General features: G+C 37.3%; 1 protein-coding gene across 1 annotated transcript; it reads right to left on the bottom strand.

Annotated features, from left to right (window-relative positions):
- Nucleotides 1-1,418: 1,418 nt before the first annotated feature.
- On the bottom strand, nucleotides 1,419-12,584 carry LOC109051057 (splicing factor, proline- and glutamine-rich-like). The gene is given in 10 exon segments (XM_042776951.1): nucleotides 1,419-1,923; nucleotides 6,189-6,298; nucleotides 9,606-9,654; nucleotides 9,742-9,856; nucleotides 9,936-10,020; nucleotides 10,141-10,337; nucleotides 10,652-10,747; nucleotides 10,854-11,194; nucleotides 11,287-11,454; nucleotides 11,900-12,584. Coding segments are annotated over 10 exon segments (1,800 nt in total). The 5' UTR covers nucleotides 12,419-12,584; the 3' UTR covers nucleotides 1,419-1,803.
- Between the last annotated feature and the right edge of the window lie 4,601 nt (nucleotides 12,585-17,185).

Here is a 17,185-nt window from a genome sequence, read left to right as displayed (position 1 = left end):
AATCGCTTGGCATAAATGTGAGCTATTCATTGATTGAGAATCACCTTGAAGCAGTCTGAAGCACTGTTGCGCGAGCCTGTAGAACATGCAACAGCGCCGCCTTTTGACACTGCAACGTGCAGTGCTAGTTTTTATTTTATTTTTTTATTAACTCATAGCCTTTTGAAGTTTAGTAATCAATAGGCTGCATCGCGATTTATGTTTTTCCATCCCCAAAATATAAGTCATCTTAAAATGATCATTAAGATGTTTGTTTTACCATCCTAGTATAGAAGACTTTGACATTAAATTCAAGAAAATTCACCCGGAGGGATTTTGCTTTATTTGCACGTGCTCCTAAATATATTTTCCAGTTTGCACATCTATTTTTAGTTGCAAATGTGACTAAAGCTCCTGCACTATCAAGCCCTGTGTTTGTCTGTGAAATATCCACTGCATCTCTGCAGCGCATGTGGGAATGTCAATGGAAGTAAACCGTTCTCACATACAGAACAAGCAGATACAAAACGTGTAGGGCAAGGGGAGATTTTTCACTAGGTAATCGATCGGAGTGTTTAATTATTTCGGGTGGATAAAAAAAAATTTCTCCAAATATACCTGGGCGGCTTGCCCAAGTAAAGTCTATGTGTGGGGAAACACTGGTATGAGTGAAATGGGGGTAATTTGTAAACCAAAGTCAAATTTTAAAAAAACCCAAGTTAAACTGTTATGCTATATTCCCAAATCAAAAGAAGAAAACTGATATAGGACCATCGAACCATACTAATCTTAATAGCCAAGTTGTTCAATGTCAATGATAAATATGAGCATTAAAGGGGTGGCTGATTATGATTTAAATTTTTTAACTTTAGTTAGTGTGTAATGTTGCTGTTAGAGCAAAAACAATGTCTGCAAGGTTTACGATGCTCAAAGTTCAATCCAAAGTTTGGTGTGTTTTGTTTGTTTTAGGTTAAATACAATGTATGAATGGTTTGCTTCTTCCCGGGTTGGTGACATCACTAACTCGATGTTTACATAAACCCTGCCCCCGGGAACATGCAACTACCCATAATGGTAAGGGGACGTGATGTTTCTGGACAACGTGATTAGCGAATCACAACACATTGGGCCAGCTAACCAATCTAAGCCCACTGTGTATTTCTGAGGGAGGGGCCTCATAGAACCAGGAACTCAACAGTTAAAGAAAAATGAAAATGCAGTTTTAAAAACAAAGCATGAAAACGTTACACTGCACCCCATGAACACAAAGTCTTCCAAAAAACGTGATCAACCACCCCTTTAAATTTTAATATAAAGGGGTCCATACGCAACAACTTTTAAGATGAAAAAAATGCAATAAATGCCAAGGTCTTATATATGTGTCTGGTGTAAGATGCCTGACACTTCACAAATGTAATCATTGTGCCAAGAACACCTGATTGGGGTTTTGGAAAACCAACTGCACTCTTTATTGAAAATGTACATGTAGTATTTGAAAAGTGAATGGCACAGAACACAGCCATAGTAAGATCAGAACAACTTACAATATTTACCAGTATAACACAAGTAACATGACAAGATAAAGACTAGTAAGAAAGGGGATTACATGTTTGTAGCACTAAGCCAGTGCTAACTTCAATGGTTTTATTATTAAACCTATTAAGAACACAAAATAAAAATAGGATGAAAAAAATCTTGCCACAAAAGGGATGAGTTTTCAGGCTAAAACTGCAAGAAAATTCTTTAAACTTAAATACATCAATTGGGACACCAGAACCGAGCCTCTGGATTTCCACATACAAACTTTGAGTTTAAAGTGCCAGATCAGAAGCGTGGCTTCTTGGCAGATCCTTCATATTCCTCACGGACCCTGCCAAATCCTGGGTTTCCACCACCCATGCCCCTTGGACCCCCTGGGCCACCTTGCAGGAAACGCTCATTGCGCTACATGGACCATTTTCAGTTATATATCAGTTGGGTATTAAGTTTTGTAGAAATTATGGAGTTTATGTCCATGGGTAGGGGAGAAAAGCAACAAAGGGGTAACAAGTTCCATGAGTTCCAAGAGTATTTTGAGCAAAGTATTATAAAATTGGGATCCAAGGAAAACAATCGGCGAAACCGTTCCAACACGCAGATCCACAGGTGCCACAGGTGACATAGGAAAAGGAAGAGAGGGTAATGTATTCATTAGTCAAATCCCATTACATTGCATTCCAATAGCGCTGATATGATAAGTACTGCAGAAAACGAGTACTAGCCCCAATTGCACGGGGATTTTGAAGCAGAAACGCGTTGGATGCCCCGAACTTATTATTATGGCAGAGAGGTTTGTACTTGGATACAAAAATCATCTGAGCCATATGGGCATCTATCAACCCCTACATTATGAACACAAATTAGCTTTAAGAATTAAAGGGTAACACTTTACAGTAAGGTCAATTAGTTAACATTAGTTAACTACTTTAGTTAACGAACTAAGAATGAACAATAATTCTACAGCATTTATTAATCTTAAATGTTAATTTCAACATTTACTAATGCATTATTAAAATCAAAAGTTGTGCTTGTTAACATTAGTTAATGCACCGTGATGTGAATTAACATGAACTAACAATAAACAACTATTTTCATTAACAAAGATGAATAAATACTGTAAAACATGTATTGTTCATGTTAGTTAATACATTAACTAATGGAACCTTATTGTAAAGGGTTACCGAATTACGCTATTCTGTTTCCTAAAATCCTTAAATTAAGTATTTATGAAGGGTTTTACTTAAATATTATACATGTATATTACATTTGAAAATGTGATAAATGGTCACTTTTTCATTCAAAGAGATTTGGTGATTTTAGAACTATTTAGCCATCAAATGGTTCTATATTTGAGGTGTTAACCATGTTAAATTTGTCAGTTCAGTTCGTCATAAACAGCGTTTATCTGGTACTTGTCAGCACATGCAGTAGTGATGCTGGTTAACTGTATGAAATGGAATATCTGCAAATGTGACAACACCTAAGTTTGCAGTAAAAATGCAAGCAGCATTTTACTAATTTACATCTAATTTCAAACTATTCAAGATTAGCCCATCTAGACTGACAAGAGAAAAAAAAAGTGATGCAGTGAACTGAAAAACTTTCAAAGCATCTGGCTGTTTAAGTTTAAATTAAACACTGCAACCGCACATTAAGAATTTCCTAAACTAACTACAATTATATCAGCTTGAGTCCAATTCTTTCAGCAAAACAGGTTGACCACTTAAAGTCAACATGAAACAGCACTTGCAACCCCCCTTTTTTTTCTCTCTGTAAAGCAACATTTTAGCGAAACAGTCAACAAGGGAAAAAAATTGCATGGCAAAGTCAGATTTGAAGGTGAGTGGTGGACTATTTCCCACCTAAAACACAACCAGCACTCATGTGACAATATGTAGGTGGCTGTGGTGCCAACGAAGACTATTACTTTACTTGGAGCAAGTAATAACATTTGATAAATATTACAAAAATAAAATTTAAATAAAAAAATAAGAATAACATGCACAATTAAAAACACTAACGTGTATTGAAGGAAGTAGAAGGGGTATATTTTGATTTCATGTTGACTTTAAGAGTTAAAAATGAGAGATCTACTTTTAACAATCAGATAAACGACTAAATGTTTACTTAAGACAAAATACTTGCCATCATAAAACAATTCATACAATTTCAATACAAAATCAAGCCTATTTGCTTTGCTAATAGTATTGTATTAATAAAATCATAATAAACTTGTTGACATTATACCAATATTAGGTTTTACATTTACAACAAAATGAGACAATGTCCATATAAAAGGTTTCTCTTACACATTCTACTCATTAAAAGCCCTCTGAAAGTTGGAGATATATTATTGATACTTAAAGCCTATTGGAAGGAAAGGCCAATTCCCATATTCCTAATAACACTGCCTGTAACTAATGCATCAAAAGTAGGGCCCTATGATTTCCGTGATGCAGAAAACGTGGATGGAATCACGGAAAACAGTCATAAAAATGGAATTTACTGAATAATGCGAAAGGTCACGGAATGTCAAATTTTGAATGAATTAATCAAAAATAGGTTATTACACTTAATTCAAACCACTATATGGACTAGTACCTGTAAATATTAAGCTGCAAAAATACTATTTAAATATGAATCTTGCATGTTCTGTGTGATTTCGTTTACTACATACATACGCGTGACACTCACAGTGATTTCAGCATCTGTCGTCTCTCTAAATGAGGACAAATACATGAACATCTCCAGAACTGTTCTGAGAGTCACTTCATGAGCATTTTACAATTTAATTTGGCGTCATATCATATACAAACAGAACTGTAAAGGTATTCACGGCAACCCGTCAAAATAAAAATCTGGTTTAATTTGAAGACATCCGTACCAGAAATATTACTTTTGTTCAGGAGATTGTACATAGACTACTACTACTAGAATGAAACATATATTCTTTTTTTAATTAAAATTAAAACATTTCTTCCATGTTTTAATTTTAATTGTAAATCTCCTTTGTTTGCCAAAAATAAAGTTTGCTTAATTTTCAATAATTAAAAGATAAAAGAAATTAAATGTTATATGCCTTCATTTGATGACCAGAAAAATTTAGATACACAACACAGAATTTCTGAGGGGGGAAAAACATTTCATAACGCCATTTTAAGAATAAGTAGGCCTATGCATTCAAATATTTAGACATGCTAAAAAACAGAATTTGATAAACATATTGTGCGAAAAAATTTCATAGGGCCCTAAACATGTAATTTTTGTTAAACTTAAGAAAATCATGTGAAATTGTGTTTCATGATTTTAACTAAACAAGCTTTTTGATTAATAAAATTTAATTTAACCATTAAAATGGAGTCCAGATAAAAAAAAAAAAATAAAAAAAAACTGAATCCAGAAAAATTAAACTATTAAAAATTAAAAAAAAAAAAAAAAGAAAAAAGGAATTTAGAAAAAAATAAAACAATTTTGGGAAAAAAATAACACTGATTTCATAGGGCCCTATAAAAGGTTCAGCTATTAAAAAAAAAATACTGATTCAACAAATTCAACAATGCAACAATCTGTAAAGGCACTGGCCTTGCTGCTGAATTACTTTGCTGCAACCCTTCCCAGCAAGGTCTCAGGACAGGTAAACGTAGTACAAATTCACTATGTATGGACTTAAAAGGCTTAAACGACAAGTCACAGTGTAGCTAAGTCGTTAATGCAAACTGCTGTAGTAATTTTGAGACAAATGCTTAAACTCTTAAATTAAAACAGCAATATCTAAATGCACACTAGATAAGACACATTGAATTATTTCTTGGTGATTAGAGAAATGTGTGCCATGTTCAAGGAAAACTCCCCATCTCTTTTCATTACAGTAAATATGGGTCAAACCCAACCCCACTCTCACCATTCAATATCAACAAAATGTAAGTATGTTTGCCAACCAACACATCTCCAACCAGCTCCTCGAAAGCTCAGCCACATCATTTTCAGTCACTGTAACTTTATGTCACATTCATTTTGTGATTAAGTTGCTTTTAAGTCTATCTGCACTAAATGCCCACAGTCTGTCGACACTACAAAAAAAGAGCTCAAAGCATGGAAACAGCATTTCCACTTGTGTACCATCGCAGCACTGACTTGACTTTGTCATGGATTCGCAACAATAAATAAAAAAAAACCTTACAAAAGTATTTCACCACAAAACAAGCACAGCATGTCATAGGGTATTGTATCACCAGGCTTTGTGTTTGAAAAGATGGCACATTGCTACTATAAAGACTACACATCAAACAGAGCGCAAACATGCCTGTCTAGACAGGACTTACAAGTATGTATTTGTAATCAAACAGTTGTATAAAAATTATTGGGCTTTAGTACAGACAGACATCCAAAGTAACAAGAGAAGGAAAGTGAGGGCAGCTGAGCTTGAGCGCTGACAATGACTGCCACTAGATGGAGACAATATAATCGAATCACAACAGGGATCAAAACACACTGCCCACTGACAGGTCTAGAAATAATCCATTCACACCTAACTTCCACACTAAACCTTCAAACACAAAATGGCCTTGGTTCCTATGAACCACAACAGCTCAATGCAAAGATTATCAGGCATACAAAACACACACACACGCACCACATTCACTCTCGATTTCAACTCAGGAATACATTACCATTTCGTTGGGCACCATGCCCCCTGATGCTTGTCCCCCCATTCCCTGGTGTCCTTCAAAATTCATTCCTGCCATTGGGAACTTTTGGCTGGGTGACCCAAATGCCATATCTGTTTAAAAAAAATGCATACATTAGTATCATTAAAATAACCCTGTAAAATAAAAATAAAAAAAGAATTTATGGTTCTGTGGTATATTTGATAAATCAGGCTTTTAATGGCCTTTAGCAGGGGTTTTCAACCTTTTCGGATCTTTTTTTACTTGCTATAAAAAGCATGCACCAGTGTTTCCCATTCATTAACCAGACTGTGGCGGCCTGCCAGTCTAATCTGTCATAATCATAATCGGTCAGTTTCATACAATTAAAATACATTTATTCTTCATATTACTACATAAAAGTTCTTTAACATTGTGTTTTGCGGCATTGCTTCAGGTAAGAATCTGTCAAACAAACTAAAACCGAAGCACAGTATCGAGACTGTTTTCTATCAAAGACCATCAATTTTCTATCTGTTCCAATCCAAACGTATTTAGATCATCTCTCAAAAGAATAAAACAAAGATATGTGAACAAAATGCAAGTTTTGGCCACCTGTTGCAATATTTCAATCACTAAAAGCAGCGGTACATTCTAAAACGTTTAATGTGAAAACACTTAAAATGCCTTTAAAACAGTGATATTAAAAGATGAAATTAGTACACACCTTATTGATGATGCATGCTTTATGCAGGCAAACAAATGAGCTCGGAATATGAGCACCATGTGCGCAATGGTTGAGTGTCTTCTTTATAATGGTGTTCTATGTGAAAACTTTTAATATTGATCTTTGTGCATTGTGTTTATATTCTGGTTTCATCTGCTTGCCTGTATAAAGTATGTATCATCAATTAGGTGTATACCGAATTTGGCCTTTAAATATCAATGTCTTACTACATTACTACTAAATGCAATCCTCCTAAAAATAACTGGCGGTCAGTTGAGGAAAGCCTTGTTTTGCCCTCCATGTGGGCATTCTTGTAAGGGTGTGATGTCATGTGAAAACAATCGATGGGCAAATGATTACAGTATTTCACTAGCTTTGTAACGAGATGCGTTTGTAATACTGTAGCGACACACCACTGGTTATTGAAAGAAAAATATAAATATTGGGGTGGGGGTTTATATAAATGTATTTCTGAAGGGAACTGACGGTCTTCAGAAATGTTTCGATGGCATTTTTTCCCCCTCTTACCTTCATATAATGCACATTAAACTAGTACATAATTGCAGCGCTGCTTTGTGTACAGCAGTAACCAGAGAAACGCTGTAGCGCTGCTGTTCCATAAGTGCCACCTGCTGTCAGAGAACGAATTTTGCATTTTCATTCAGCCGGTCTGCTGTTTTTGTTTTGTGTAAGTATGTTTTAGTATAATTTCACAAAGCTAAAGTCACACTATTCTGTTTTTGCTTCAAATGTTGAAATGATACAATCATATTTCAATATGTGTGCAGTATCTTTGTTTATCATGATTAAAATGCAGTGGTTGGCTCAAATTTCTTTTTTAAATATTAAATGTGTAGTTATAGGAACTACCTGTTTTTGCAAAAACAGTTTCATGACCTGGGAAAAAATATTTATGGCCAGTAAATTTTCATTGAATGTGTGAGAAACTGTGCTATCAGCAAAGCTACGGCGAGTCGTGCACCTTCACACTACTTTAGGGTGCGTCAAATACAGGTGCGCTGAGCATCCATTGAGATGAAGTGAAATAGTACAGATCGCTTGGAGAGTGAAACAGTGAAGCACTCAGTCAGTGTTCAGCAAGTAAAAATATATCTGTGCTAAACTTATAACTAGCCTCCAACCCACACACTTGTGAGTAAAATCTAAGAATTTATTAGCCAATGGCTAATGATAGACGTCATTTAATTGCCCAGAGTATGATTTAGTCGCATTTGCGAGTGATTTACTCAATGTAGAGGGTTGACTGCACTGATTTTATTGATTTTGAGTTTAAAACCCAGGACTAGTTCACAAAAGCAGTTTTTTTTTTAATAATCTCAAATATTTAAATAACATTTTAAATGAGATCAGACAGAATCGCCTGCGATAATGAACTCGATATTGTGTAGCTTGTCAGTGATCTACGGCTCTGTGTATTAAATGCCGCTCCATCTGAAAGCAGATGATGGAGATTTACTACTAATCACGGAACCGGCTTTACTGATGAGATGCGCATGACAATCGCATGCGATTAATTGCACAGCTCTAATGCAAAGTTGTTCACAATGAGTAGATCTAACATATGATATGAATATTGTGTGTATGTGTGATACTTTGCGTGATATATAGGGTCTAAAACATGATCGTGCTACTCAGTGGCCGTTTTCTTTCAAACTTCGCACAGACCTCTAGGGCCATGATTCAAATAGGCCCACCGAGTTTCATCCCCATCAGCCTCTGTTAACCTGGTCTAAGAGAGACTCAATTTATAGGCCGATGGCAGCCATGTTTTTCGAGACACACGAATGTCATCATAAATCATTAAGGTAACTTGGACAAAGAGAGTGCATGCAAATTTACAAGTCATTTGGACTAACAGTTATGCAGTTACAGCTGTTTTTGTGGTTTTTCGTATTATAGCGCCACCAAGTGGTAAATCTTCAGGTTTTTTTTGGTATGACCACAGAATGAACTTGTACGAGTATGACAAGTTTGGTGAAAATATCTAATTTCGTTCAAAAGTTATAACCATTTAAGTGAAAATGGCCCTGCCTACTTCAAACATTTTGGCATCCTGTCACAAGAGTGAATCACCGATCGACATTCTTTTGATAACTTTTTGCCAGGAAGGTCTCTAGAGGATGTATATCAAGTTTTGAGTGAATCGGACAAACAGCCTATCAGGAGTTCAAAAAAGTAGATTTTTCAGAAAATTCAAAATGGCAGAAAAAAATTAATGGCTGAAATGAAATCGGAGATATACTCTGCTACATGCTCGAACCCCTGATTATTATTATATTCTAAATACTTTGCAGGGGTTGTTTATAATTTTGAGTGTATTTTTTTATTAGTATATTTATATTTATTTGGATTGTTGAGTAGTGTTTAAATTTCAAGTAATTTTTAAGTCAATTTACCAGTTTTTTTCTTTTAGTTTGAACATGGGTTGGAGCTCTTTATTTTAAAATCTTGTAAAATGTACAAAATTCACTTGGGGGGAAATGCCACCGGACCCCACTAGAGGGACTAAGATCCACCCACTAGTCTCACAAAATCATGTGGAAAACATTGATGAACTATAAATCAATGATCAGAAGGCATATAGTAGATTGTACACAGTTTTTTTCAGCAAAGTTTATAGAATTTTTCCATATAAGTGTGGAAATACTGAATTTCTAGACACTGAACCACCAAGAAAAAATAAGATGTCTTACCAGCCAATCCCAGGCCTCCACTAGGATTCCCTCTCATCTCCCTGTCTCTCTGTACAGAAACAAAAACAATTTTACTTGAACGGATTTAACCAACACTGTATTTAAACGCTAAGAGCTTTCTAAATGCATTACTTACATTATCCATAAAGCCGCCCATTCTGTAAGACTCCTCACGTTTGCGCCTCATCTGTTCTTCAATTTCTCTCTGCCGCATCATGTCCTCCTCTCTCCTACGGCGTTCTTCTTCTTGCCTGAGGTTGAGAACAACCAATCGGTTGACTACTATTACAGCGAGGGTTTCCAGAACCACAAACATTACATCAAACATACCTGAGCTGCATCTCTTTACGTTTCTGCATCTCCTGACTGTGCATCTCTTCCATGCGACGAAGTTCCTCCTGACGTCTAAGAAGGTCTTTTGAAACAAAATGGTCACCCAAATCTATTATTCATCCCATAATCTTAATTTAATTTTTTTTTAAAGTAGCAAAAAGGCCATACATAAATACACTAACTCAGCAGACACATCACTCACCCTGTCTGAGCATGTTTGCTTGATGCTCATGATAGGCATCTTCCATCTCTCCTTCTAGCTTCTCACGGGCTTCACAAATGTTTTTCTCCACTTGCTGCCTCTGTTGTTTCTCCATCTCATCAAGGGACTTCCATCGCTGGGAGTATTCAAACTCAAAGGTTCCAGGACGGGCAAACCGAGGAGGCTGCTCTCGCTCCCTGAGGTCAAACCAAAGCCGTTAACAATTATGTCTATCATTATGACCAATAAACCATGAGGAGGGAAAATAAAATGATTAATATGAAAAAAAAAAAAAACTGTGCTGAACCTACAAAACTAGGCATGTGGTGAATAATATCTGTTACAGCTGCCAAATGACCCCACTTAAATGCTTGTCACACCACCTTCATTTAGGCTACATCATAAGTCTGTAAATTGTATAACCACCTAATAATTTAAACTTGATTGCTAATCCCAAGAGACTTCGATTCTAGTCACAGATTGCAAATTTATGTGAGCATTTGGAACTTACTTCTGATAACTTGGGTTCTTCTGTGCAAGTTTCTCTGGCAAACCATCCTCATCATCGTACTGCTCTAACAATTCAACCACAATTGGACGAGGAGACCTAGAAAACAAAAAATAAAATGGTTATGCAAAGCAAAATTCTATAAATCTTCTCCCAAAAATAGCTCTTCTGCCAAACTGTACAAATTAGGAGAATTTCATCTTACGATGTGAGAAGGAACACTCCGTCACTGATCCGATCAATGGCCTTCCGTGCAGCTGGCTTGGAAGAAAACTCAACAATGCCCTTCCCTGTTGAGCGGCCACGGTCATCTACGATAACTACAGCCCTCTCCACCATTCCAAACTGAGAGAAGGCTTCTTCCAGCAGTTCATTGGACACAAAAGGAGACAAGTTGCGCACAGAAAGTGCAGCAGAATGAGTGGCAAAACGAACTCTTAGTGGTCTGCCTTTCATCGGAATATCATCCAGTTCAGCTTTTGCGAGCTCTGCCAGGGCACGGGATTCCTAAAAACGTAAATATATAATATAAATAAATGTATGCATCTATTGATAATGTGTGTGTATAAATTTAAATACATATTAAATAATACTCTTTAACTAAATTACGTGTATTTACATGCTATTTTACATAGTACTTTGCTTTGATTGATGAAAATCTCACTGGGCTCCCCATACTTTGCAAACAATTTTCTGAATTCAGGTTCAGTGATGTCGTTTGGTAAATTCCCGATGAACAGACGGCAACGTTGAGTGTAGGTTTTCTCCCCGGGCTTGCGCAGCAAAGACAGCGTTGCCTTCAATTCCTAAAATCAGACATTTACAACACAAATACATAAATCTTAAGGCAACCCTATCGTGCGGCTACATTAAAGCGACAAATGGCTAATCACTTTGGAAACATTCGTAGTGCGAACGAACTAAACCCAAACATGACCTACTTTTATCGAACAACTTGGGCACAAAAAACACCGGAATATTAGCAAAATGAGATAAAAGACGTTCTTAACGTAAAAAAAAAAAAACCCCTTATAATCTGTCACGTTTTACTGTATCTTTATACGGACAGAGACGCCAGGCGGACCAGTATGGAGCGCAACCTTTGTTTAAGCGTCTACAAAATGGCGGATGTGTCTCAGTAACCCTGTACTACCGAACAAACGCGTGCTAAAAGTGATGTTTATAAATGTAACTTATTCGAATACCTCGCTTTCTTACGAAAAACAACACTACTGTATTAAGTTATTTTACCTGAGGCTGAGAGTGGTCGGCGCTCTTGATAATCTGTTGTTGTTGCTGTGGTGGTGGTGGTGGTGTCTGCTCCGCTTCTTTCTTCACGGGAACAGGCGGTTTTTGGCCATTTCCCACCCCAACTTTGGGTTGGTTCTTTCTGGCCTGGTTCTGCGGGGACCCGAGGTCCGGAGTCTTCACGTTATTCTGTGGCGGCGGAGATGGGATCTTCGGCTGAGCAGGGCTGGCGGTCTGCTGTGTCGACGGGCCTTTGTTGCTGCTCTGCTGGGCCAGACCTGGGCCTTGCGCCGGAGGTGACTGGACCACTGGCTTGTTCTGACTGGGTTCCTGGGGCTTCTGTGGCGCAGAGGCCTGGTTGGGTTGGTTTCCCAGATTCGGCTTAAACCCGCCACCCATTTGGGGTCCTCGGTTTTGATAAGGATGCTGGTTTTGATTTCGAAAGTTAGGGTTTCCCATGCCACCGCGCATCCCGATTCCTCCGCGGCCTCGGTGCTGGAATCCTCCACGGTTACGAGACATTTTCACACAGGCAGACTAGAAAAACCGTAAAAATATTTCGAGAGTAGTAGATAAAGTGAAATAACGCACTATATTCAAAAACTATAGATGAGCTGGTAACCTGCACTCTCGAGGCTGGCTGCTGTGTAAAATGGCCGCTGGTTGCGCGAGAGGAGCAAAGAAATGGGAGGACTGACGTGCTCACAAGCCTCCGCCCAAAGTCCGCAGGGTTACTAGTATGGCAAGCCGTTGTAACATTTAATCTATAAACTGTACTAGCGCGCTCTAGTGGCACTCATGTTCTCACGCGATACTTTGTGTCGAAGATGAACAGTGGCAAACTACAATGGGTAAATGCAGTTGGGGCTCAAATTGAGGGGGGATGGCATCCCCCTGGGGGAATTTTTTTTTGACAAAAACCATCCCCCCTAACCATCCCCTTTAGATTAATAATGTTGTGTACTATGTAAAATGTATCGTGCAAATTACATCTACTTATTAAAATTCTCTACATATGATAATTCACAAATAAAATAACGGTGATTGGCCAATCAGAACTCGTTTCTGCAACAAGCTGCGCACAAGCGGAAGCAAGTTTTTGTACTTTTTCATGCAAAATTTTTCAAGCGCAGCTTTTGAAGTTCTTTAAAAGGAAGACAACAGAAGATATGATTTTTCCTTGATTAGCATTTTAAAGATATTCCCCTGACATAATGTCATTGTGCTGTATGTGACTGAGGGACTGAGAGACGATAGTAGAGTATGTCAGTGACTTTGCAACAAACAAACAAACAAAAACAAACACATCTTGAGAGTCCAGAAGCATTCACTGTGCGATGAAGCCCATTAGAATGCAGTTAGAATGCCCTTATAATTCAAGCAATGAAAGAAAAAATACTAATGTATGATTTTTTATGCTTTTATATTCATTGCACAAGCAATGTACTTTTCTGAATATCAGCACATAAATATGCTAATAATTTTATACAACAGTGAAGAGCAATGCCGTGTTTCATTCCTTGAATGAATCTGTTTTTGAACGAACCATGTGAGCCAGTAGGTGGATTCGACTTGAAGCACGGCTACAGATGGCGGTTAATGAGAGTAGCCGCTTGCAGTCAGGGGCGGAGTTGAAAACAGACACGTCAAGCCGGACACTTTCTGCTCCTGTTAGTGACACTCACGCGGTGTTTGCATACTTTATCACAGATAAAGTGAATTAAATGCAATATTTGTCAAATACAAAGACGTTTCAGAAACATTTTCATGAACAACAGAAAACTTTTTATATACTGTTTAATACAGTGCCTTCTTTTCAAGAATAAAGTTCAACATAATCATATATTATTCAAATGCCGAGTAGAGGTATATATGCTTTTTCAGTGTTGTATGATAAACGTGACTCAATACAACAGTGCGACTACAGTAAAAAAAAAATAAAAAAAAAAAAAAACCTTTTACCGTTCTAAAAACACAGATTTGTGGCCATTGTTGGAATTGAAAAGGTTAGAATAAATCCTAAACACACATGATCGTTGTCATGTGGTGAATCTGGCCAATCGTGAAACAGATGTGTGGTCATCAGTGCTCTTGCAGCCGCTCTGGAGAAACTGCTGCGGCTGAGTCAGCTGGCTGCTCTCGAAATGCTCTTGTGGTACTTTGATGCCACACATGACAGTCATGTGGCGCTGGCACAGTCTTAAGTCGGACAAAATTTCTAACCGGCATGCACTGCTTCAAGACAGTTTTCCAGTTTCCCTTCTTCCTTTCATTGCAAAAACACTTGAATGAGCTGTGTTCAACCAAGTCTCTGCCGTTCTCACACAGAACAACCTTCTTGACAGCAACCAATCTGGCTTCAGAAGTGGACATTCAGCTGAGACTGCCTTGCTCTCAGTTGTTGAAGCCCTAAGACTGGCAAGAGCGGAATCCAAATCTTCAATACTTACCTTGCTTGATCTGTCCGCTGCTTTTGACACGGTTAACCACCAGATCCTCCTGTCAACTCTACTGGGAAAGGGCATCCCAGGAACCGCACTCCAGTGGTTTGAGTCTTACCTCTCAGATAGGTCCTTCAACCTATCTTGGAGAGGTGAGGTGTCCAAGGCACAACATCTAACTACTGGGGTGCCTCAGGGCTCAGTTCTTGGACCACTTCTCTTCTCTGTCTACATGGTATCATTAGGTTCTGTCATTCAGAAACATGGCTTTTCATACCACTGCTATGCTGATGACACTCAACTCTACCTCTCATTCCATCCTGATGATCCAATGGTAGCTGCTCGCATCTCAGCTTGTCTAACAGACATTTCTTGCTGGATGAAGGACCATCACCTTCAACTCAACCTTGCCAAGACTGAACTGTTTGTGGTTCCAGCAAACCCATCGTTTCATCACAATTTCACCATCAAGTTAGGCACATCAACCATAACTCCTTCAAAAACAGCCAGTAACATTGGAGTTATGATGGATGATCAGTTGACTTTCTCAGACCACATTGCTAAAACTGTCTGGTCCTGCAGATTTGCTTTATTCAACATCAAGAAGATCAGGCCCTTTCTTTTGGAACATGCTGCACAACTCCTTTTTCAAGCTCTTGTTCTGTCCAGGCTGGACTATTGCAATGCTCTCTTGGCAGGTCTTCCAGCCAGTTCTATCAAAACTTTACAATTAATCCAGAACGCGGCAGCAAGATTAATTTTTAATGAGCTGAAAAGAATACACATCACACCTCTGTTTATCAATTTGCACTGGCTACCAATAGCTGCTCGCATAAAATTCAAGGCATTGATGTTTGCCTATAAAACCACTACTGGCTCTGCACCCCTTTACCTAAATTCATTACTTCAGACTTATGTGCCCTCTAGAAGCTTGCGATCTAACTAGCTTTCTAATCTTTTTGTATTCTGTCTGGTTTTTTTTTTTTTTCATTTATTATACAATTAACAAAAGCAAAAAAGACCTCTAACACTAGCTTGCTCTTTTCTTTTTCTATTCTATTTGTTTTCTTTTTATTTATTATATAATTTAAAAGCCCTTGCTACGTGTACTGTGTTAAGCTAACTGAGACTTGTTATAGTTATAACACTTGTATATCATTGCTCTTTTGTTGATTTTGATTCCTTCCATTGTCCACATTTGTAAGTCGATTTGGATAAAAGCGTCTCCTAAATGACTAAATGTAAATGTAAGACAGATTGCGATCGGTCTGCGCAGTGCTGCGTGAAGTCGAACGCACCTATTGATTCAACGGTCTATTTATTTTTCTAACTGAATCAACAGTTTTGAACTAATCTTTGATTTGAATGATTCAATAAATCATTTATAAAAAACAAGGATTTGCTGCCACCTACGGGCGGTTTTATTGTCATCTTTATTTATCCATGATGGTCCTAAACCAGCCAAGGTGCCAACACAAAGACACATTCAGCAAAATATTGTTTAATTAGCAGTATTTATTGTTAAATTACCCCCCCCCCCCACACACACACAAAGAAATTGACCCCCCCCCCCGAATTTCTTTTACAATTCGACCATTGGTTATACTTAAGTGCCAACGGAATGTAATGTTTTCAGACACTTAATTGCATGCTATAAACTTAAGAGTGCATTTTAACCTAATTAAATAGGGCTTAAGTAGCCTACATCTTTATTCATTTAGGCTACATCTTTACTGTCTAAGAAAAAGTGTGATGTCAAATATACTGACAGATATTTAGACATTTTCTAATGAAACTTATATGGTATGTATTTAAATAATTTGTGATTACACATTTGTAATGAAGTTGCAATTTAGTAGCCTACATTTAAAACATTTAAACTTTAAATGTGATCTCAAATAACACAAAAGTTTAAATGATAATTAAAATTAAATACTTTACACCTGCACCTGAGCTCAATTTTGAGTGTCATGGCAAAGGCTGCGTTTACTGTACATGTGATTTTCCTTATTTCTTTTATTGTTAATAAATTTGCAAAGATTTCAAACCAACTTCTTTCACATTGTCATTATGAGGTGTTGTTTGTAAAATTTTGCGGAAAGTAATGAATGTAATCCATTTTGGAATAAGGGTGTAACATAACAAAATGTGGAAAAAGTGAAGCGCTGTGAATACTTTCCGGATGCACTGTACATATTTACCTCGCTGTCTACAGGTGCATCTCAAAAAATTAGAATGTTGTGGAAAAGTTCATTTATTTCAGTAATTCAACTCAAATTGTGAAACTTGTGTATTAAATAAATTCAATGCAAATAGACTGAAGTAGTTTAAGTCTTTGGTTCTTTTAATTGTGATGATTTGGGCTCACATTTAACAAAAACCCACCAATTCACTATCTGAACAATTTAGAATACTTCATAAAACCAATAAAAAATTTTTTTTAGTGAATTGTTGACCTTCTGCAAAGTATGTTTATTTACTGTACATGTGCTCAATACTTGGTAGGGGCTCCTTTAGCTTTAATTACTGCCTCAATTCGGCGTGGCATGGAGGTGATCAGTTTGTGGCACTGCTGAGGTGGTATGGAAGCCCAGGTTTCTTTGACAGTGGCCTTTCAGCTCATCTGCATTTTTTGGTCTCTTGTTTCTTATTTTTGACTTATACTTACTCCTGATCACCAACTAACGGAATACTTAAAACAGAAAACAAAAAGAGAGCTGGATGAGGTAGATATGTACCTAGAATCCAATGTAATGTAGGTAACAAAACTTACGAATGACTTATATTGTCTGCAAATAATGGTTAAGAGTAGAGGCATAGTAATTGTAGGCTTTTTACTTACTAACTA

This window comes from Cyprinus carpio, chromosome A19 (genome assembly GCF_018340385.1).
Source record: "Cyprinus carpio isolate SPL01 chromosome A19, ASM1834038v1, whole genome shotgun sequence".
Classification (NCBI taxonomy): Eukaryota; Metazoa; Chordata; class Actinopteri; order Cypriniformes; family Cyprinidae; genus Cyprinus; species Cyprinus carpio.
This window is presented reverse-complemented; position numbering and strand designations above follow the sequence as displayed.